At 65.6% G+C, this 22005-nt stretch overlaps 1 protein-coding gene across 2 annotated transcripts; it reads right to left on the bottom strand.

Annotated features, from left to right (window-relative positions):
• Positions 1-1892: 1892 nt before the first annotated feature.
• On the bottom strand, positions 1893-20399 carry CEP131 (centrosomal protein 131). Of its 2 annotated transcripts, XM_028112880.2 has the most exons (26): positions 20289-20399; positions 17975-18176; positions 17144-17247; positions 16568-16682; positions 16165-16292; positions 12767-12880; positions 12028-12183; positions 10700-10817; positions 10199-10312; positions 9818-9974; positions 9277-9371; positions 8616-8798; positions 8080-8265; positions 7882-8001; positions 7574-7699; positions 7153-7269; positions 5967-6069; positions 5134-5335; positions 4811-4918; positions 4593-4710; positions 4397-4471; positions 3506-3648; positions 3253-3430; positions 2977-3173; positions 2225-2285; positions 1893-2141 (listed from the first exon to the last, which is right to left on the bottom strand). In XM_028112880.2, exons 2-26 carry the CDS (start codon positions 18158-18160, stop codon positions 2067-2069), a joined length of 3279 nt encoding a protein of 1092 aa, XP_027968681.2. In that variant the 5' UTR covers positions 18161-18176; positions 20289-20399; the 3' UTR covers positions 1893-2066. The 2 variants fall into 2 exon arrangements, with proteins under 2 accessions (XP_027968681.2, XP_027968680.2); XM_028112879.2 differs by lacking the exons at positions 1893-2141; positions 2225-2285; positions 2977-3173; positions 3253-3430 and having other exon boundaries at positions 3562-3930.
• Positions 20400-22005: the final 1606 nt, after the last annotated feature.

Here is a 22005-nt window from a genome sequence, read left to right as displayed (position 1 = left end):
CCATCAACAGTCTAAGAACACTTCCTGAGAAGTCAGAGAAAGAAAAGAAAACACAATTTAAAGGAGAGGGAGGGAAGTAGAGGAATTCTGAAAGGTCAAGGCCAGTGATCCCTGGCCTGCCCCCTGCTGAAGCGCACACCCCACAGGGCAGTCTGTCTGTCTGTTTGACCAGAGAGGATCTGCCCAGCACAGATCCAACAGGAATTTCAAGGATTTGTTTGGGCTTGTCTCCCAAAAGGGTGGTGGGTCAGAAGCAGGTTCTGTCAAAGGCCATGAGTGCCATGGGTGGGTGGCCTTGGGGAGGGGGTCCAGGTGGGGTGGCCCCAGAGATCCCCCAGACGCCCCTATAACCCACAGCCATCCAGGGAAGGGACCGTGCCAGAAACTAAGGGTGTCCCCGCCATCCAGTCCACAGGGGGCTTCGGGGTGCTCCCGCTGGGTGGCGGCCAGTCCTGCCTGGGCTGGGAAGTCAGGCCCGCCTCTGGTGGGAGCATCACCTCTGCCCATCTCCACAGGTTTCCTGGCTTCCCTGCCTGCCCCGCTCTCTGGACATCTTGTCTTCCCATGTGCTGAATACCTTACTTGCAAAAATACATAGTTTAGTAATTTACAGCCGCTTCCCCCTGGCAACTCCTACTAACAGCTTCAGACAAAATACCTTTTCTGGTGGGCGGAGGGAGGTCAGAGCCTCGACAGAAAGACCCATCTACTCCTGTGTGGTCCTGGCCGTGGCCCTAGGAGTCCGGCTGAGCGCTGTGAGCCACCAGCTCCTGCCGGCTGCAGCTGCAGCCCAGGGAGGGGTCTGAGCTGTGCCCGCTGTCCCTCAAGGAGCGGCCCCCACTGAGGGCCAGCCACCCGCCCTTCTCTGGACTTGAGAAGAAAGCATCCGAAGGCCAGCCTGGATGTTCGAATAGCTGGCAGAGAAGGTGAGCTGCAGGACAGCAGTGGCTCGGGGGGAGGAAGCGGGCCCAGGAGCTCTGTGGAGACCAGGGCCGCCCCTCCTCACCTCAAGCCCCAGAACTGGGTGCCCCAGGCACACACTGCTGGACGGCCACTGGACGGCCACGAGACCTTCTCCCCACCTGGTCATGTCACAGGATGAGACAGCCCCGTGAGGAGGGGACACGGACGGGGCTCGTGCACGCTGCCCGGGGGCCAGACCAGGGCTCATGCACTCGGGGACAGGTCAGGCCAGAGGAACCCGGTGTGTCTCCCTGCCGCGGCCAGCTCGGGCACCAAAGAGGGAAAAGACGCTCTCGTGCAGGTAAGGAAACCGAAGCTGGACACACCCCAGGGCAGGGGACGGCAGTGACGAGGGAAGGTGGGCCCCACAGGTGAGCGCCCAGCCCTCTGGGGCAGTGGGGCGTGGGAGGGAGACGCAGAGAGACGCCCTGCACGAGCTGGAGGGCCTTCCTGACCAGCCTGGGCTCTTCCAGCAGCCACAACAGAGGAAACGGAGGTGCGTCCTCGAGAAGGAGCCCCCTCGGCCCGCCCCTCACACTCTCCCTCCTGACTCTCAGGTGGGCCTCCCCCCTCCTCATGGGCAGGGCCTGTCCAGTGCCCACTCTCTGGGAGCTCCTGCCTGTCGCATGTCCAGGGGGGTGGGTCCTCAAGCGAGAGAAGGGCTATGTTGTGCCCGGGCCGGGGCAGCTGGGGCAGCTGGAGAGCACAAAGAAAGAGCCCCCGAGCTCCTTCTGGGGCCATGGCCGGCCAGCCAGGGAGCATTCTCTCTGCTGGGGGACTGGGACCAACCCAGGGCCCACAGCAGGCAGGTGGCTCAGGGGGTCAGGCTGACAGCAGAGCTGGGCTGGGAACACCCTGCGCCTGGTCTCCAGCCCCCACCACCCCAGCCCCCAGCCCAGGAGAGAGAGATGAGGCAGGGGCACACAAAGTACTAAAAACACCTCTTTACTGTTCAAATGCAGCCACGGCGCTCTAGCGTCAGGATGACTGAGCCCAGGACACAGGGACGGAAGGGGGCGGTGGGGCCGGGCTGGGGTCCACCTCGCACCAGGGACCCCCAGCCTGGCTGTTGTCGGCCCGTCCGGGCTGTGGGCGGCGGGTGGTCACTTGGCGCTTGGGAAAGGCCACCTGCGCTGCTGCAACAGCTCTTCCAGGTGGTCGGCCCGCTTCACCGCGGCCTGCAACGTGCCGTCCACCTACAGTCAGGCCCGGTCGTTACCCCCCCGCCCGCCCTCGGGCAGACCTGGCCTCGGGGACCCACCTCATGCTGTTTCCGGAGGCTGCGCACGGCCTCCTCCTTCTTCGCCAGGGCCACCTTCACCCTGCGGGGGAGTGCGTGGTGGGCCGCGGGGCAACGCCCCGGCCAGACCCCGCGGCCGGCATGCAGCTGAGTGCAGCGGGGGGGCCGGGACGGGTCTCCATCCTGGAAGAGCCAGTGGGGCAGCTATGCTGCCCACCCCATCCCAGCCCTGCTGACCATGGGCCCTGGGTCGTCCGAGGGGGTTGGTGACGAGCTGGGACCCCCACGGCCGGCCCCGGGGCCACTGTCCCCAGAACCAGCCTCGGTGAGTCAGAGCCCAGAGTGGGGATCCTGACACACACCGGGAAGGCTCCCTGCTGAGATGAGGAAGCCCCCCCCCAACTCCCGCCTCTCTGGAAGGACTAAGGGGGGTCTCGCGGGGCTGGGGGAGCTGCCCACCACTAAGCCCCTGGGGCTCCGACTCCTCCGCCGCAGGGGCTGCTTCACCCAGGCCAGGGAGACGGGCCCGGGGCGCTCCTGGGGCAGAAGCCAGCCGGGTCCTGCTGGGACGCTTGGTGCTCAGCCGGCTGGGCCCCGGCCACGTGGAGCCCACAGCGGCAGCTGACGGCCCAGCTCTCCATGAGCTGTGAGGAGACGCAGACCCGCAGCCCCCTTCCCCTTCTCAGAGCCAGCGTCCTCCCGTTGGAGCTGTGGGGTCCCACCCCCTCCCCCCCCATGCTCCCCGAGGACCCCAAGTCCGGCCCCCGGCCCACCTCCCGTGCACCTCCTGCAGCTCGGCCTGCTTCTCCCGCGTGAGCTGCTCCAGCTCCAGCCTCTGGCGGGCCCTCAGCTCAGCCAGCTCGGCCCTGAGCTGCCGGGTCTCCTCCTCGGAGGCTGCCAGCTGGTCCGCGAACTCCCGGCGGAGCACCTCGGCCAGGCTGCCCCTCTCGCTGACCAGCTGCTCGTTCACCTGGGCCGGCACGGGGTGGGAGTGAGCGGGCGGCCGGGGTGCGCTGGGGCCGCCGCCCGCCCCTTCCCACCCTGCTCACCGCCGTCAGGTGGGCCAGCTCCTTTTCCTTCTGCCGCACCAGGCCCTGCAGACGCTCGCTCTCCCCCTCTGCCTCCCCAAGGCGCCCCTTCAGCTCGGTGCACCGCTCCTGCAGCTTCCGCTCCGACTGCTCCAGCTCTGAAAGCTCCGTGTTGTACTTGTCCCGGATGCGCTGGACGCTGGCGGACAGGGGCAGGGTCAGGGCGCTCCGGGGACTCGGGGCCGTGCCGGGCACCGGTGGGAGAAGGCCTCACCGGCTCTCTGCGGCCCTCTCGCTCTCCTCCCTGGCGCGCGTCATGTCGGCCTCCAGCCGATGGATAACCAGCTCGATCTCCTTATCCCGGTCTCTCCGGATCTCCTCCCTCAGCTCACGTTCCCGGTTCAGTACCCATGCTTCCTATGGGTGCACGGGGCTCAGTGGGGCTAGTGCAGGGTTCCAGGGTGGCGGGACCTGGCCCTGCCCTGGGCCCCACCAGCCCTTTGGTCAGACCCAGGGTGGGACACAGCGTGAGCACCAGCAGCACCGCCCAGGGCTGCTGTCCTGGGTCTGAAAGCAGACCTGGAAACCTCCAAGCCTGCGGACGGGCGGTGAGGGCCCAAATGGGGCAGGCTCTTGGAAGGAAACTTGGAAACTCCCATCAGGCTTCACACCACACTCTTGGACCCAGCTGCCCTGCATCTGCAAACATATCCCACAAATACAGTAACCCCCGTGCATGGTTACGGGCCAGATGGGGAGGCTGCTCAGCCACTGCTGAGGCTCTGTCACCAGGCCAAGGGGCATGGCCTCGTGTGGCCCTGTGCGCCTATCCACCACGGCCTCATTCCAGAAGCGCCTGGCAGTGCAGGCTAGTGCTTCCTGCGGAAGGCACCAGAAGATGAGGAGGGCAGCCATCTGGGCAAAGGGAGGGTGAGGAACGCCCCCTCTGCCACCAGAGGGATCCGCCCCGGCCCCCCGGTCTCTCCTGGAGCCCCCCTCTGAGAAGGGCTGAACCAGCCCACTTGCATAGCATGCACACAAGTGCGTGACCACCAGTCCCCGAGCAGCCAGAACTGTGCCCACGGGGAGGCCACGAAAGGGGAACCCACGCGTGTCTGTTCTGACACCGGGGGTGCCAGGCAGGAGACTGCTTCCCGCTCCCCACCTCCTTCTTGGCGCAGCTGGCCTCCCACATCTGTCGTTCGGCCTCCAGCTGGTCCTTCAGGGTCTTCATCTCCATCTGGGGGGCGGGCGGCACCAGAAAAGCTGGCTGGGGAGCCCCGTCGCACGAGCCCAGGCTTGGCCCAGCGCCCCTTGCGGCCGCCACCCTGGCACCCCCAGAGCGGGCGCTCCCCGCAGACCTGGTGCCGGCACTCCTGCTCCTCTCTCCCCTTCTCGAACTCGGCCCTGAGAGCCCGGCCCTCGGCCGCGCTGCTCTCCTCCAGCTGCTGCCGCAGCTCCTCCAGCTCCGCCCGCTGCCTGCGGGCCGGGGAGAGGTCAGCACGTGCGGGGCGCAGCGCTGGGTGCGGGGCAGGGGGCGGAGTGCGGGGCAGCGGGCGGAAACCCCTCCCGGTGGCACCTGGCCGCCTGCTGGCCCAGCCGCTCCTTCTCCTCGGCCACCTCTCCGTAGAGCCGCCGCCGCTGCTGCTGAAGGGCCCGCTGCTCTTGCTCCACGTGCTGCTCGAAGCTGTGGGACCGGAGGCTCGGCGCGGGGCTGGGGGCTCCCACCACGGCCACCCACCCGCGCCCGCACCACCCGGCGTCACCTGCAGCCCTCACGGGGCTCGTCCTGCCCCCTGGGTCTCCTGCCCTGGCACCAGCCTCCGAGCGAGCGTCCGCCGTCTGCCCCCCCCCCCGCGGGGTGTGTCCCCGGGCAAGGCCCGCCCCGGCGGGGACACGCACCGCTGCTGGGCGCGCTCCCGCTCTTGCTGGCCCAGTGCCTCCTTCTCCCGCTGCAGATGCTCCCGAAGCTCCTCCACCTGGCGCCCGAAGCGCTGGGCCGCCCGCGAGTCCGCCTGCAGCAGCTCCTCCTCGTGCAAGCTCTTGAGCTTCTTCACCTCCTGCTTGTGCTTGGCGATCAGCTTCTGGATCTCAGGCTCCAGGCCTGGAGGGAGAGCACCGCACTGCAGGGGCCTGCCCCTCGGCTCCTCGGTGGCCGGGGACACCTGACCTCTGCCCGCTCTGCTGACCCCTGCCCCGGTGCTGTAGGGAACCCCCCGTTATCCCCCACTGTGACACCAGGGCCGCAGCCCAGCCAGGGGATCCCCCACCCCGGCCACCCCAGAGGCTCCAGCCCAAAGCACAGCCGAGCCCCGGGGCTCACCATCCCTCCCCCCACACGGGGCTCCCCCAGGTGCAGGGCTCCCCGGAGGAGGGATCACTGGGGAAGAGGGTGTCCGGGGGCAGGAGGGCTGGGTGCGGGCTGGGCATCAGCAGCCACAGCTGGGGTGCTCCATCAGCCCTCAGACTCACTCTCTAAGCAGGGGGGCGGCCACAGTCCCAGGTGGCAAGGAACCCAGGGCCCCCCTACGCTCCCACCTGGCGCGCTCCCCTGGAAGGCGGAGCAGTTCAGGGGGCAGAGGGAAGACAAGCCCATCCTCCTGGACCCGCCCTTTGTCCCGGGTCCACCGAGGCTATAACCGAAACCACCGTCCCTGCTCAAAGATCCCCCGTGGCTGCCCTGGGCCGTGTGGCCTGTCAGCCTGTGACCAGCTCTGGGGGTGGCCGGTCCCCACCTCGGACTGTAATCTCCTTGATTTTTCGGGTTTTCTCATTGATCCATTTCTCCCTGCGGACTTTCTCGGTGGCGCTCATTAGTTCTTTGAGTTTCTTAATCTCCTGCCACCAAGGAAACAGGAAGTCCACAGAGCAGCTGTGAGGAAGGGGGGAGACACACAAATCCCCGCCCTGGGCCATCCCTTGCCCTGCACGCGCCAGTGATCCTATCCTGCTCTCCCCAGACGTGGAGGCAGGATCCAGTCTGGAGGCCTGAGGTGGGGGGCAGGAATGGCTGCAGAGGCCCCACTGGGGTGCCCCTGAGTCCCCAGCCCCGGCTGTCCCCTGCGGTGGCTGGGGGGCACTTTAAAAATGTTGGCGCAGAGTGCCTGGGCGGCTCAGTCGGTGAAGCGTCTGACTCTTGGTTTCGACTTGGGCCATCATCTCAGGGTCGTGGGATCAAGCCCCGCGTGGGGACTCTCTGCTCAGTGAGGCGTCTGCTAGGGATTCTCCCTCACCTCTGTCCCTCCTGCTTGTGCACGCCCTCTCTCCCCCTAATAAGTAAATCCGAAAAGTAAAAACAATGCTGGTGCTACAGCCCTGCAGGGTCAGCTCTGGGCCTGGGGACCATCGCCGCCCACAGCATGGGCGGCGTAGCCGAGGTGGGGCAGCCTGTGGACGGCGGCTGCCAGCAAAGCCGGTTGAAGCAGGGGCCTGGTTGTCGGCCAACAGAGCCGGGAGAAACACGTGCGGTCCCCCCGCCCAGGGGCCCAGAGCTGGGACAGCTCAGGCTCGCACACGGCCAGCACCTGAGCCCTCCCTCCTCGTATGTGACACGGAGGGGTCCTGCGAGCCCCTCGGCCCCCACCCCAGGGTCTGGCACCCAGTGGGCCAGAGGAAAGCAGCAGCTCCGGTGGCAGGAGGGGACCGAGACTGGTGCTGGGGCGGGTCCCCCCTCCCCGGCCTGGCCCACTGGCTGGCGCCCTGGGCGCGGGGCACAGGCCCGAAACTCCGCCTGGCTCCGAGGCTGCATGCCGGGCCCCGGGGTCTCGTTCACGAGCCCCGCGACTCTCATGCTCTGAGGCTGCCCTTTTCTGGGGTGGGCGGGCACGGACCCCCTCCCACGGGGGCTGAGCGCACAGTGGGGCTGGAGGCCGGCTGCAGGGACAGCGGGGGAGAGCTGGCCAGTCCGGCCGAGGGGCTCACCAGCTCGTGCTGCTCCTGCACCTGGGCCTCCCTGTCCTTCTGCCTGTCGCTCCCCTGCTTCAGCTCGGCCAGCGCAGCCTCACACCTGTCGGCCAGCACCTTCTTTTCCTCAATCAGCTGCAATCAAGGGCCGGGGCTAGAGCTGCCGCGTGACCACCGAGTGCCAAGAGGCTGTGGGGGACCCCGGGGCAGGGGCCACGGCAGCGGGGGAAGCACCCAGCGATATCTCAGACGAACCCATCAAGCAGTACCCACAGGGAGGGTGCCGCCCATTTCCACAGAAGGGAGGAGGCCCAGCAAAGAAGGCCCGTGGGCCTGGAACTCTCCGTGACGCTCAAGCCCGTCTGGAACCCGACGACCCCACGGGCCCAGCTGGTCCTGACCCCTCTCCCCTGGTGCCCCGTGGTCCAGCCAGAGGTACCTGGTCGATGAAGGCCAGGTGCCGCTGGATGGTGGCCTCATAGTGGTCCCTCTGCTGGCGCAGCTGCCGGCCCAGCTCCTTCTTGGTCTCCTTGACCCGCCGCACGGTCAGGTCCCGCTGCTGCACCTGTAAGGGGCGCCAGGAGGAGCGGCTGGGCAGGGGGCGCCAGGAGGGGGAGACGGTGGGGGGGGGGCCTCCCAGGGAGCAGCACCAGCAGGACACACCCGGGCTGGTGAGCAGGGCCTGTGTGGTCACGGCCCCCTGCATGCGTGTGAGGATCTGCCAGGCTGGGGTGGTGGGGACGTTACCAGAGCTCTCTGCAGCAACCCCACGGCCTGCTTCTTCTCTTCCACCTCCAGCTTCAGCCGCATTACAGATGTGCTCCCCATGGACGCGAGCTCCAGGCACCCCTCCTGTGACACCAGCCCCTGGGAAGGCAGCATACGTCAGGCAGGCCCCAGTCACCTGGTAAGGACCTGCCGTCCCTCCCTGGGGCCCCTCCACACCTGGGGGGCTGAGGCTGGCCGGTCCTGCCCCGACTTCTCCACCTCCATCTCGTGCAGAAAGCTCATGATACTCTGCAGCTTGGCCTCGGACAGCAAAGTCCCATCTTCAGGGGGACCGGTGCACGTGCTGAGCTTTCCAAATTTCTCCAGGTTGTCAGCAGTCAGCGAGCTGGCATCGTCCTCCTCCTACAGGGGAGGGAGCACAGAAGCAGGGGCCGCTGGGGCAGCCGAGGACACTGGGCTGGGCCTCCAGGAGCCACTCAGGGACCTGGGGAGGATGGGGAGGGCAGGGGAGGATGGAGAGGAGCGAGTGCAGGGACAGCTGGGGAAGGCGGCCAGACGTGGTCTGGAAGGAAGGGCCTCTCAGGCTGCCCCGATGCTTGCGGGCCGAGGGCACCACGGGCAGAGAGGCGGCACCCACTCCCCACCCCAGGGTTACTCTGGGCGTCCTAACAAGCCCCATCTGGCCCTCATTAGGGTCCCGACTGAAGCAGGCAGGAGCCCCTGTGACCTGTGCGGACGCAGCCCCCAGTCACCTCGTCGGTCCAGGAGTATTTGTCCTTGTGGTAGGCCCTGGGGCAGGACAGTGGCTCGGGCTCCTCCTCCAGCAGCTTGAGCGTGTCCAGCAGCTCATCGAGGGTCGCCCTGGACTTGGCCCTGCCCCTGGCAGGACCCACCACCTCCAGATCCTCACTGGCCACATCCCGGGAGCTGGCACCCTGCAGTGGGCACGTAGGAAGGAGAACCACGAGGCCACTGGGGACCACCAGAGAGCCGGGGCGGGAGGCTGGGGGGAGATGGGGAGCCGCAAGAGGGGAGGCCTCCTCCGCACAGGCTCACGCCCACGTAGCCACATGGACCAGGCTCATCCCGACCCACCTCCAGGGAAACCAGAAGGATGACTGGGTGGGATGCCCCTGGGCCTGGCCTCCTCGCCCCTAACCTCCGGGCTTCCTGGTCCCTTCTGTAGGCACGCACACGGGGCCCCACACCGGAGCATCTACGAACACCCGATGGGATTCCAGAGCAACCCATGAGACCCCTTTCTGCACTGGAGCAACAAGACCCATTCTGGGCAGGCTTTCCTGGCACCAGTGACCCCACGGCCACGGGGGGGGGCCAGCTTGGGCCACCTAGGCATGGATGCCCCCTGAAGCTGAGGCCGGGGAGGGCAGACAGGAGGAGCCATATGGACACCTGAGGCTTGTCTTCTGGAAATTTCCGGGGCTCTGGGGATGAGTTGGAAGCAGACTGGCAGGGTTCCTCTGGGCCCGCGGTTCGGAAGCCAGCCCCTGTGCAACACAGCACAGCATTGGCCCCCTGCCCCGGGCGTCCCCCTAGCTGGGGGTGGCAAATCTGGGGAGCCCTTGAGAAGAGGCCACACACAGGGGAGGCGGAGCACGTGACAGCAAGAGCCACGGCAGACTTCATGTGGAACACAGGGAACGTTAGGGAGCCCTGACCTGGGCTGAAGGGTCAGGGGAACAGGTGTGACCCCAGAACTCTTGGTCTCCCCCATCGAGCTCCAGAAGAAGAGGCGCAGGAGCAGAAAGGCAGGGCCTAAGGGTCTGCTGCACAGTGCAGCAGCGACACAGGGGGCTGGGGGACATCAGCAGAGGCCACAGCCCTCCAGAGGGAGGGGGCAGGGGTGTCTGCACTGGGCTCGGGGCGGGGCAATGCCCTCAGGGCGCAGAGCTGGGGCACGTGCAGGACGGCCTCCAGGCTCTGCTGCGCTCACCGGTGTTGTTGGCCTTGTGGGTCTGCGGGGCGTGAGCGGTGCCCCCCGGTCTGGGGGCTGGCTCCCGGGCGGGCCGGGGATTCTCCATCTCCCAGGCCTCCTTCAGCAGCCCAGGCTCAGGGTCACCTGACTTCTGGGCTCGCTTCTGCTGCAGCTCCTGCCATGAGGAGCACCTCTGAGCACCCTCGCCTGGACACAGCCAGGCCCCTCCACCCCCGCTATGCCCAGCTGCCCTGGGGCCCAACGTCCAGGGGCTTGGGGAAGGAGGGATCAGGAAAGGCAGCAGGCAGGGGTCCCCCAGGGCACAGGGGGTGGACCCGGCAAGCGTCGTTTGCTGCGTTGGCGCTGGGCTCCCCATGCTGCTCAGGCCACCCCAGGCACCTGAATGGCCGCTCGCCTGGCCTGGCGTGCCTTCTCCTCCCGGACCTTCCTCCTGGCCGCCTCCTTCTGCTGGTGCAGGCCCAGGATCCCCTCTCCCAGCTGCTGCCGCTGCTCCTGTGGAAGCCGAACCCACGGCTGGTCTGAATGGGAGGATGAAGTTGCCCAATCCAGACCTGGGCTTCCACAGGACCCCACGGCTCCCTGACCTGCCGTGGGGCGGGGGGGGGCAGGCAGCCAGGGGCTCCTCCAGGTGGGGAGACAGCCCTGCCTCTCAGAGCAGGGTCCTGTAGCCGGAAACCACTCAGACTGCTCGGCCCAGGGTATCACTGGCAGGTGTGTCCTGACATCCAGGCCCTGACTCAGGGCGGGAGGGAGCAGGGCCCCCAGACGGGGTGCGGACCCATGGGGCAATCCCAGGTTGCAGAAACCCCAGTGTATGTGGCTGGGGCCTCTGGGACTCTGGCCTGCTTCCTCAGGGCACAGCTCTCACACCACACTGACCTCCTGCTTTGATGCTAGCAGGTGCTCTCGGCGGGCAGCTCGGGCTCGGCGCCGCCGCACCTGCTGGCGGTACCATCGCTGGATGGTGACAGCAGCCTGGTTCAGCTGGTGGATAAACCTGCGGGGAGGCAGCAGTGCTCAGGACGGAGGCTGGGCCCTGTGCACCCAAAGCAGCTGAGCGATGGCCTCTCCCCTCCGCGTCCCCCCAAAGGCCCAGGCGGGCAGAGAAGCCAACAGCTGCACATTCCCGCAGAAACGAAAATGCCCATCCACAGACGCTCACCACCAGAAATGACCCCGAGGCCCGCGGCTGGGCTGTGGGTGAATGCTGCAGTCCCGACAGTGGAAGCTATTCACAGACAGAGAGCCACACTGACCAGAGACGGGCCCCGGGCCTAGTGCTCCAGCCAGAGCATTCTAGAAGAGGCAAAGCCCTAAAGGGACAGCTGGGCGTGGCCAGGGTCAGGCCTGGAGAAACCGGATACAAGGCCTGCAGGTGGCAGGGTGGGGGGGATTCTGGGGGTGACAGACCTTACTGTGTCTTGGCGGCCGCACGCAGGTGCCCAAGCTCACCACACTACGTGCCGTATGACACGCGTGCATTTTACTGCCAGTCAATTCGAGTCAGAAAAGCTGCGTAAACTTGACAAAGTCTTCCCCTTGGCTCTCCGGACCATTTAAAGTCCATAACAGAACATCCAGGACACGGATGGTCGCCGGCCCAGGGACAGGGGCAGAGAGGGGCCCGTGTGGCTGACACAGGGCCCGGGGGGTGCACGGAGCTGCAGGCTCCGGCCTCACCCACTCCTCCTCCAGGTCTGCTCCCCAGGCTCCAGCAGGACAGCAGCAGTGACTGGATCACCTGCAGCTTCCTGACCAGGACCAACGCCGTGGACTGGGGGCCACCGCAGAAGGCACCCTGAGATTGTTGGTGCTTTCTTTAGTTTCTATATCTTCCTTCCACTTAATGCTTTTTTAATTAAAAGCTTTAGTGAGCTATAACTGACACACTATAAAACTTATTCATCTTAAGTATACCGTTCGATGATTCTGCATAAACTGACCCACGTGTATGACCGCCGGTGTGACCCAGGTTTGGAACATTTCCATCACCCCGAAAAGATACCCCCCTCTTCTTGCTGTCCGCGGCCACAGGCGGCTGGGGCTGTACCAGCCCCTCTGCAGACTTGCCTCTTCTTCACACTTAGTACAAACGGGCCTGGACGACATGGGAGCTTGTCCGCGTCCATGTTTGAAAACAATCATTCAAGTGGAAATTCCTATCAGGGGAGCTTCAGGCCCCCTCCTGGCCCCCAGCCCCTGGTCACCTCTCGGCCTCCTCCTCTGTCACCTCCTTCCGTCTGAGCGGGCCCGGGGCGCCCCCGGCGTTGTTCTGGGCCACGTGGCTGCTGCCGGCCAAGTTCTTGTGTGGCTTCGCAGAGCTGCTGCTCTCCCCGCCACCGGTGGCCGCCTTGAGGATATTGCTAACAGGAAAGGGCAGGAATGGCTCGTGGCCGCCTCCCAGGCCCCCTCACAGCCCCGGCAGTCGGCTTGGCCTGCGAGCAGAGGGGGGCAGCCTCGGCTTCATCCCAGGGGGCCTTGGGCTGGAAGGAGGCACCCACAGGACATGAGTGGCGGGCACAGCCTGCTCCCCAGTGTCGAATGCTAGCTGATCCCCCCACAGGGCCCATTTGGCAGCACCCAGGGCTAATGGGCTCTTTCCATTCAAAAAAGCAAAGAGATCTCAAGAGTCGCAGGATCCCAAAGCCAGACAGTGACCCCAGACACCCCATGAGCACTCCCTGCCTCCCAGTGTGCAGGAGGCGTGGAGCGACACACACAGGCCTGCACCAGACTCAGCCAGGGGGCTGGAGACTCTGGGGGCAGCTGCAGCCTCCTCAGCAGGACCGCAGGCTGGGGGTGAGCCCCAGGCCCGCCTGACTGCCCGTGCAAGTCCGGTCAGAATGTGGCCTCCCTGGTGCCCCTTGTGGGCACAGCCTGCCCCCGTTCGGGCTCTTCACCGTGCACGGGCTCCCACACCCGCCCCAGACCGGAGCCAGGCCTTACTTGAGGGAGGGAGCCATGTGGTTGGAGCTCTTGGGGGGCGGCGCCTTGTCCGGGGGGGTGTAGTGGTTGTGCACCATGCTGGTGACGCAGTTGCCCACAGCGCCCTTATTGCTCCTGCCGGAAGAGACCGGAGCGGTGTCAGGCTCCGGAGGCGGCACAGAGCCCCGGGGCATAATCACCACAGCATCATCCAAGCGTCCCCGGGGGCCCCTCCACGGCCACCACACCAACAGTGGGGGCTTCTCAGGACCTGGGAGAGCCCCGCCCCTGGTGTTCCACCGAGCAGAGCCCGAGGTGGGCTGTGAAAACCCAGGCCCCTGACAGTGGACACGCCTGCTGGTCACAGACAACCAGTCCATGGAGCATAGGCCTTTCTGTGCCGATGAGACAGGACAGGAGACACACAGGCCTCTCTCTGCCCCCCTCAAACCCACCGGAGGGAACACACACGGTACAGACACATGTGGACAAAGGGAATGTGGAGGAGAGAGCCACGAGCACGTGACCACAGTGCTCTACAGGATGAGAAGCAGAAGGGCCAGTGGTAAGTGACACGGGGAGGGAGGGAGATGCCCGGGGCGCGGGGGCGGCTGCTGTGCCCCCTAGGACCCCACGGGGCGCAGGAAGTGGAGATGCCCGGCTCTTCTAAAGCAACACTGCGACCCCTTCCTCACGGCCGGCAACCTGGCACCAAGCCCGTCCCTCGGCTCCAGACAGGAGGCTGGCTCTCCCGGTGTGTGTGCCCAGCAGGACGTCCCCACCCCCCACTCCCGGCGGGGCGCGCAGGCAGGAGGCCAGAGACTCCCTCCCGGGAGAGACGAGCAGCCCAGAGAAGAGCCCCAGACGCCGACAGGTGCAGCTCCCCGAGACGGCAGCCTGGCCCCTGCGCCGTCGCCCCGGTGTGAGCCGCCAGACAACTTGGAGGGCCTCCCTCGCAAGTGCTCTGCCAGACATCTGAGGACAGACGCGCATGCGAAGGGCTGACAAGCAGGAGAGGGTGTCTCCGAGAATCCATCCCGGCAACCGGGCTGTGCCGACACACGTTTAACAGCCTGTTCTCTGCAGGAAAAGCTCATTTGTCGTGTTTGCGGATTTCAATACTCCCAGCGCAGCTGACTTGAGACGCGTGTGGAGTCGGGGCGAGCGCACAGCCCGCCTCCTGCCTGGCTGCCTGGTGTCGTCAGAGGGCGACTGAGAACCACCGCCCCCGGAGAAGGAGGAGCTTGTGGGACCGAGGACCACGCAGCTTGGCCACGCGGGGACGGAGGCAGGAGCAGGCCTGCAGCACGGAGGTGCGCGGGGCCCCTGGCCCCAGAGCTGAAGGCAGACTGTAGAGTCCGCCCGGGAGGCCCGCCGGGCCAGCGGCGCACTCACGGGGGAGCGGAGCAAAGAAAGGGAACGAAACTGGCACGGAAAACACAGGACGACATCTGCTGGGACCGGGCAGCACGTGTCCGGGACGGGGCCCCCCCGAGGCCAGCAGGCGAGTGGGGAGGACCCAGGGCAGAGGGCCAGCACCTCGAGATTCCACGCAGGGAAGTGAGGGGGCGACACAAAACGCTGCTCGAGAGAACGCAGGACCCAGAAAAGGACCAGGGATCGGGGCAGAGGACTCCCCGGCGGCTGTCCATGGAGCCCGAGCGACAGCTCTGGTGGCTCTGCCGACCAAACTCCAGGTCAGCTCAAGGGTGACGGCGTTGTTAGGCCCACGGGCAACCTCAGCATCCTTGCCGGGAGCCTGCAGGAGGGTGTGCTCACGGAAGATGGGGACAGAGGGCCCACACGGAGGCGGGGGCGGCGGGGGGGGCAGCCTGTGGGCGTGGGCGTGCGGCCCGCAGGGAGGGCGGCCAGTCCGACCCAGGTGGTGGGGGAGAAGCCAGGCTCCGAGGGGTTTCTCCAGAGCAAGGTGGACAGGGAGGGCCCCTGCTGTCGAGTCTGGGACACGTGGCTGGGACACAGACAACCAAGTGGGAAAATTTAACTCTGGGAAAAACACCAGCCTGTCCCAAATGTCGACAGGCCCCTGGGGCGCGGCGCTGCTCTAAGGCGCCTGTCTTCCCCAGTGCGCCCTCCTGACTGCAAACACAAGCATGACCCCTTAGTATAAACGAGGGCCCTGGGGCCCAGGGAGGTTAAGTAACCTGCCCCAAGGCCCACAGCAAAAAAACAAAACAAAAAAACCATGCAAAATCAGAATTCGGGCCAGGCAGAGCTGGTGTCGGTCCCTGCGTGGAAATGCAACCACAGAGACTGAGGCGCATCCGCCGGTGCGGCCCTCCCCGGGTGGTGGGTAGAGGGAAGATGTGCTCGCGTGCAGCGCAGGCCACAGGAGAGCAAACCCCGCCCTCCACGCAGAACACAGTCAGCGAGGAGCAACAATGGTGTAGCTTTGATAAATGCCTCCTAGAAAACACCAGAAACAGCCCGACAGCAGATGCCCCTGGGGAGCAGGACTCGGGGTGGGGAGGGAAGGGCAGCGGGTCTGCTAGTTTTCATCTTAAGGTGCAGTCCAGCTCCATGTTTTAGTTGTGTACGTGCATCACTGATAGAAATTACAATTAAATTTTCACTTAAATTCTTGAGTCAAACCAAGAATTCTTGCTGCACCGACTCTGGGGAACGGTCCCGGAGAACCTCTCTCAAAGACCGTTCCTTTGATAAACGGCTGTCGCGTTGGAAGTTCTGGCGCTGAAGCGAATGTATCTCCTTGTCCCTCTGCCCACGGCGAGGGGGACCAGCTCCCCTGACAGCCCAGGGCAGCCATGCCGAGCCCGCTTTCCTCCATGGCTTCTCCAGGCCACCCGCCCATCCCGACGATTCCTGGCCAGCAGCCCCATCGGCCGAGGCCGCAGCCTGCCCGGCCCTCTGCAGACCCCACCATGTTGGCCATCGCTCTGCACATGCCTCGTTCTGTCCCGCTGTGGGCGGCACGGTTGACCAGGGACCACCAGGGCCTGCACGCGGACCCGCTGTTGGCACGCAGCGAGCAGGAACGGCCCCAGGAAACAGGCTCTCCCCTCCTGAGATGCGGAGGCCGAGCCTTATACAGTGGCCCGTGGCCCCACATGACCCTCACCAGGCCTGACCTCTTCGGGAGCAAAGCCGGGCATCTCGGGCCGTCTGGAGGCAAGCTGCCCCGCAGAGGAGAGGGCGGGTGGGGGTGTGCCCCGTCTGAGCTCCCTCCCCAGGCCAGAAGAGCCCCTGCCTAGTGTGCAAGATGCCACCCTGCAGCCTCCTTCCCTGGGCCCTTGGGTGGAGAAAGCCAGCCACTCATTGCCTCATTCATTCGTTCATTCATTCCAGAGCACGCAGGTCCTGCCACGAATAAGACAAACAGCGCCCTCCTCCAGGGGCTTCAGGTGCCTGGGGCCACGCAGAACGCCTACAGCAGGTCCCACCTGTTGTTGGCAGTGAAGTTGGGGGCCAGAGGAACGGTGCACTCCCTCTTCCGTGGGCCCACCGGTGCGTCGACGGTGCTAGGACTCTGGGAGTCGGGTGGCAAGGTGAAAGCCCTGGGCTGGTCATCCTGTCGGTGACACGGTAGCCACCTCAGACCAGGACATGCTGCACAGGCCACGGACCCCAAGCCCCTGGCGTGTCCCCCACAGCCTCACCCACAGACAGGATGGCCCAGGGGGCTGGGAGTTTCTGTGCCCCTCCTCCACCTGTCACGCTGTGATCAAAGCCGGCTAACACTGACCCCCTCCCCACCACCGGCCCCGCCCTCAGGTGCAGCCACAACAAGGCAGGAACCAGGCGTCCCTCTCAGAGGGACACTTAGACTCAGCCACTGGCCCTTACCAGGACGTTCCACGTGGCTCCCTTCTCGCTGGGAGCCTTGCTCAGACCAGCCAGCCTCTTTGTCCCAGCAGAGCTGCCCTCGAAGAGGGTCAGGAAGTGGGGGCGCCCAGCCGGCCTGTGTCGGGAGAGGGGATGGCAGGCAGGAACGGTCAGCCCAGGGAGGCCCGCTCCAGGAGTGCAGACGGGCGGGTCTTCCGCGGGGATGGGAGGAGCCAGGTCAGCCCAGCGGACTCCTGTGCCCAAGCCCGGGGCTCGGCGCAGCACTGCTTAGCTGTAATCTGACAACCCCGCCTGAAGGAGGGGCTCCCACCCGAGCCACAGCCACCCCCACGCCCACGTGAAGGGCGCAGCAGGGACAGAGGCAGAGAAGCAGGCGGGGGGGTGCTGGCCTGGGGCTCCGCGTCTCCACTCGCAGATACAAAGGGGTAAGACGCGTCCCGCCTGCCTGCCCCCCTGCCCCCCACAGGGCTGGCCTGAGTGCAGGTCACATCAGGCCCCAGTGCCCAGGCTGGGCCCTACCTGATGAGGCTGGAAGGGGGGCTGACAGAGGCAGGAAAGGAGCGCGCTGGGGGCTACCTGAAGGGGCCGGTCCAGGCCTGGCGGGCTGGCGGCTGGTGGACCTGCGTGGTGCTGTTAGATCTACGAAGGTTGTTGATGGTTCGGGAACCTCCAGGCCCCTCCTGTAAAAGGAAGAAACAAGAAACCCCATGGCGCAGGCTTCACTCACCAGTTCACGCCGTGCCACGCCAGGCCTCGGAAAACGGATTTAGGGAGAGGAGAGGGGTCTCCTGGTTCCTGCGGACAAGAGTAGCGGGGGGTCCTGGGCAGGGCCCGCTGAGCTGGCCCAGGTCCTCGGCCTCTCGAAGCCTCGTCTTCCTCGAACAACGCGGGAACCCTTCGTCCCTGGCTGGTGAGGGTCCGGGAGGAAGTGTGTGGGGCTTGACCCGGGAGTTCCGGCAACGGCTGCTGGGCCTGGTCCTCGTGGTCATCCACTACCCGAGGAGCATGGCCACCCCACTCCGGCCAAGAACCTGCGGCCGGCCTGCCCACCAGGCTTTCTTCAGGGCCGCTGGGAGCTCATCTCCTCCCCCAAAGGTTGCCCTCTCCTCGAGGACGCAAATAAACCCAATGTTGGTGGAGCAAGAGGGACCGAGAGGTTGGTGGCAGCAGGATTTAGGCTCTGCCTCAGGCTGAGCCGACCCTTGACCGACCCTGGCCTTGACCTCTTTGTGAGTTAGATCTCTGGTCTACAAGCGGGAGTCCCTCCTGAGCCTGGGGCGGCCACAGGCAACGACAGGACAACAGACATGTGGAATGCCTGCGGAAGGGCGGGGGGACTCTGCAGGAGGTGGGGGCAACGCAGGGGCTGCGCAGGGACACCCACACACCCCCGGCCCCAGCACTCACCAGCGCCTTCCTTCTCGGCTCACTGCCCGTGACCACAGAGAAGGAGCGAGCAATGGGCTTGGCGGTGGAGGCACTGTTGGGGCGCCAGGTCACGGGTGGAGGGAGGCCGGTCAGGCTCAGGTCCACCCCTTCTGAGCTGCCCTCAGGGGCGCCGGAGGGACCGCTGGTGGCCCGGGAGCCCTTCATGGAGGCTGAGCAGGCCCTGAGCAAGCAAGAAATGCGCTGGCACATCCTCTGAGGAGCCAGGCCTCCTCACACACCACCTCCCACCAGGTCAGGGAGCCTGCTGCCACCCAGCCACCTCCTCGCTGGGTGGGCAGGGGTCCCTTTGTCAGAGCAGGACCCGGGGCCGAAGTGACGGCTCTCCAGAGGGACCCTGCCCGAGGGTGGCCGGGGGCAGCACTGAACCACCCCCCCCCGCCCCCGCCCTGGGAGAGGCTTTCCACCCCTCTGAGCACTCTTCCTTCATCTGTAAGATAGCTGTCACAAAGTGCCTGTTCCTGGGGTTGTCCTGAGGTTTGGACAAGGCAGCTGCTGTGAGGCTGGCCTGCAAGAGGCTCCATGGCAGACGCTCTAACTGGGACATGGTCTGATTCATGCTGTCCGACCCAGGGTCCCCAACTCTGGTCCGCGGTCTGGCCATGGAACCCCTGCGCTTCCCCAGAGCCCCCCAGAGCGCCCCGACTGTGGCATCTGCTCCTCACTTCTAGCCCCCCCACCAGCACCAGCCACCCTTCCGTCTCCCTGGCTACCCCTTCCTCTTCCCAACCTCTCAAGTCAGAGAGTCCCCAAGCTCAGCCCTGGCCTCCCCTCCACCCAGCCTCTCACCTGGGGGCCCACATCTGGTCTCCAGGATTCAAACAGAGGCTGACGGTTCCTGGCCCCCTTCTGTTCCCTAATTCCTGACTCAGGACCAGCTGTGCATCTGGCGCCTCAGCCCCAAAAACACCAAAGGAGAACCCTGACGTCTGCCTCTAGCTGCCCCCTCCCCAGGAGTCATGTAACCCAGACCATTTGTAACTGGCTCAAACCAAGGACCTAGATCTCATGCTGACATCTTCTCTTCCCCACCACACCTGCTGCTGGTGCCCTCTCCCCACGCACCCCTTCCCTCCACAGACTCTCCTAGAACCTGGACAAGCACACAGTCCCTCCTCCAGCCCCTCCCCACGTGGCAGCCGGAGCTGATCTTTTTCCACCAGGTCTCAGATCACCCCGCATCCCTGCCCAAAACCTTCTGAGGGCCCCCCGGCACAGAGAATAAAGTCTAAACCCCCAACACCCCTCAGATCTGACCGTGCTCTCTCTGTGACCTCCTCACTGCCCCCCGTTGCCCCTCGCTCTGCTTCAGCCAAACCAGCCATCCTGCTGCTCCTCAAACTGGGCCAGTCTGTTTCCATCGCAAGCCCATGCACCTGCGGCCCCTCTGCCTGGGCCCCCTTCCCTGGGACGTCCCCGGGCTCCCCCTCCACTCACAGAGCCACGGGTCGCCGTCACTTTGCTCCCTCCTCCTGCTCTGTTTTCCTTCACCTGGCCACACAGGTCGGTCTGCCGTTGTCTCACTCCTCGTAAGAACATCAGCACCACGAGGACGGGGGCCAGGTAGCCCCGGCCCCTGGCACGTGGCAGGCACTCAAACAACAGGAGTAGAGGAGTGCATGAACCGGCAGCACCAAGAATGACCACGGAGGAAGGAGCACAGCCCTCCCTGCCACGGAGGACTCTGGTGGGCCAGCAGGCACACACCATTACCACCCCGGGTTCAGTGCCTCGGCCTCCTCCGTGCACATAGTGGGGGCCCCCTGGCCAGAGGCCAGTGCCTCTGTTCTCTAGCGTGGAGCACAGAACTGTCCCTGCCATCCACTCATGCATTTCCGGTTGTGCGGTTGATTTTAACCCCTTCCTCTCCCCAGGGCGCTGGCCGGACCCAGGCTGGCCGGCTGAGCCGCTCGGGCAGCATCAGCGCGCGGGGCTCTGGGACGGCAAACACAGCCTCTCCCTGGAAACCTCCAGGCCAGACCTCGCCTTGCACACAAAGACGTCTGTCCCAGCACCCGAGCCTCTGCCCAGACTCCTCCACATGCGCTGATGCAGGACCCCCGGCCGCTTCTTCACCGAGCAGCTCCCAGACCCCCAAAGGACTTGGCTCAAGGTGGTGGGACCCGAGACTGCCGACGGGACTCCACCCCCTCGCGCAGGCCCCCCGCCCGCCCCTGCACCGGGGAGAAGAGAGCGGGGAAAGCCTTCACCTGCGCGGGCCCCGCACACCCGCATCCGCGCGAGCCCCCCTCACCTGCGCGGGGACCCCCCTCACCTGCGCGAGCCGGGCCTGGGGCGCGAAGCCTGCGGGGCCGGCCGGCGGGGCACTGTGCGCGGCCCTCCGAGCTGGAACGCCCGGGGCTCAGGCTCTGGGCGGGCAACCTTGCGCCGCTCCGCAACCCTGGCGCCGGCTCCGAGGCCCAGGTGACAATGAAGCGGCCGGGCCGCAGGGCGAGCGGCGGCAGCTGGCAACCAGCAGCCAGCCACCAGCCGGGCACCTCCTCCCCTGTCCGTCACGGGGGCCCGCCTTTCCTGCCCGCGCCGCCTCCGGATTGGCCGTCCGCTTGGCCGCCCCGGCCGTCCGGAGAGCTCATTGGGCGCCTGGCTGTCCTTCGGGACGTTCAGGCGTGGGAGGAGCCGCGGAGAGCGGAGCCCCCCCCACCTCACCAGGGGCAGCGGGCCGTCGATTGGACCAGCCGGAGAGGGCGGGGCCTCGGCTACCGCGGGGCGGGACCTGGGCGGAGCCTCAGGGAGGCGGGGCGGCGGGGGCCCCTGGGACCCAGCAGGTCCCGGGCGGGGGGCCCCTGGGACCCAGCAGGTCTGGGACGGCAAACACAGCCTCTCCCTGGAAACCTCCAGGCCAGACACCCAGGCGGTCCCGGGCGCCCAGTCTCTCTGGTCACCCACACCGTCGCCGGACTCCCACGAGGTCCCGGGTTCCCACGGCGTCTCCGGGCGCCCCCGCTCGCCCACAATCTCTGGTCACCCACACCGTCCCCCAGGCTCCCACGACGTCCCCGGTCGCCCACGGGATTCCAGGCTCCCTCCTGGCTGAGGCACCACTGAACACGTGGGTCTTGCTGCACAGCCCCTCCCGACAAACCTCCATTTAGAGCTGGCACCTGCACGTCCCGGAGGCACGCTGGTGCCCTCAGGCAGCCCTGCCCCAGGACCCGGTCACCGACCCTGCACCCGAGGCCCGCTGCCCTTCGTCTGTCAAGACCGTGCGGTGGTTTCATATCTAGGTCTATGGTTCAACTGAGATTTTGTGTAAGGTGTGAAGTATAGGACGAGTTTTGTGTGTGTGTGTGCATGGATGTCAAATTACCCCAGTACCATCTGTTAGGTTATCCTCTCTCCGCTGAAGTACCTCCACACCTCTGTGGAAAATCAATTCCATATTTGCATGGGTCTGTCTCTGAACTGTCTACACTGGCTCATTGATCTGTGGGAACTTTCACCACCCCCCCCTCCATTAGTGCTGCTGGCAGTCAATCTTCAAATCAGGTAGTGGGAGTCTTTTTGTTCTTTTCTCAACATTACCTTGGCTATTCAATTTATTTTAACTTTTCCTATAAATTTTAGTTATCAGCTTGTCACCATCTACAAATAAACCCAGCTGGAATTTTGATGAGGATTACGGTGTTGTTTTTTTTAAGATTTTGTCAGAGAGAGCACATGCACAAGCAGAGGGAGAGGCAGGCCTCCAGCCAAGCAGGGAGCCGATGCGGGACTCGATCCCAGGACCCTGGGATCATGACCTGAGCTAAAGGCAGACGCTTAACCAACTGAGCCACCCAGCATCCCTTGATGAGGATTACGTTACATCTGTAGATGGATTTGGGGAGAACTGACGTCTCAAGAATATGAAGGGCGCCTGGGTGGCTCAGTTGGTTAAGCGACTGCCTTTAGCTCAGGTCATGATCCCGGAGTCCCGGGATCAAGTCCTGCCTCGGGCTCCCGGCTCAGCGGGGAGCCTGCTTCTCCCTCTG

Source organism: Eumetopias jubatus, unplaced genomic scaffold (genome assembly GCF_037043125.1).
Source record: "Eumetopias jubatus isolate StellerSeaLion01/CBP00866 unplaced genomic scaffold, mEumJub1_p1.0 scaffold_10, whole genome shotgun sequence".
In the NCBI taxonomy this organism is placed as follows: Eukaryota; Metazoa; Chordata; class Mammalia; order Carnivora; family Otariidae; genus Eumetopias; species Eumetopias jubatus.
Note: the sequence above shows the minus strand (reverse complement) of the source record. Positions and strands in the feature narration are given on the sequence as shown.

Excerpts from the sequence above, each read along its gene's own strand:
- CEP131 (XM_028112880.2), bottom strand. The coding sequence starts at position 18,160 with ATGAAGGGCTCCCGGGCCACCAGCGGTCCCTCCGGCGCCCCTGAGGGC. Across the intron at positions 16,683-17,143 it reads GCCTGGACCGGCCCCTTCAG|GCCGGCTGGGCGCCCCCACT; the intron begins GTAGCCCCCAGC and ends CTCCCGACACAG. Across the intron at positions 7,270-7,573 it reads ACCTGGCCTTCATCGACCAG|CTGATTGAGGAAAAGAAGGT; the intron begins GTACCTCTGGCT and ends CCTTGATTGCAG.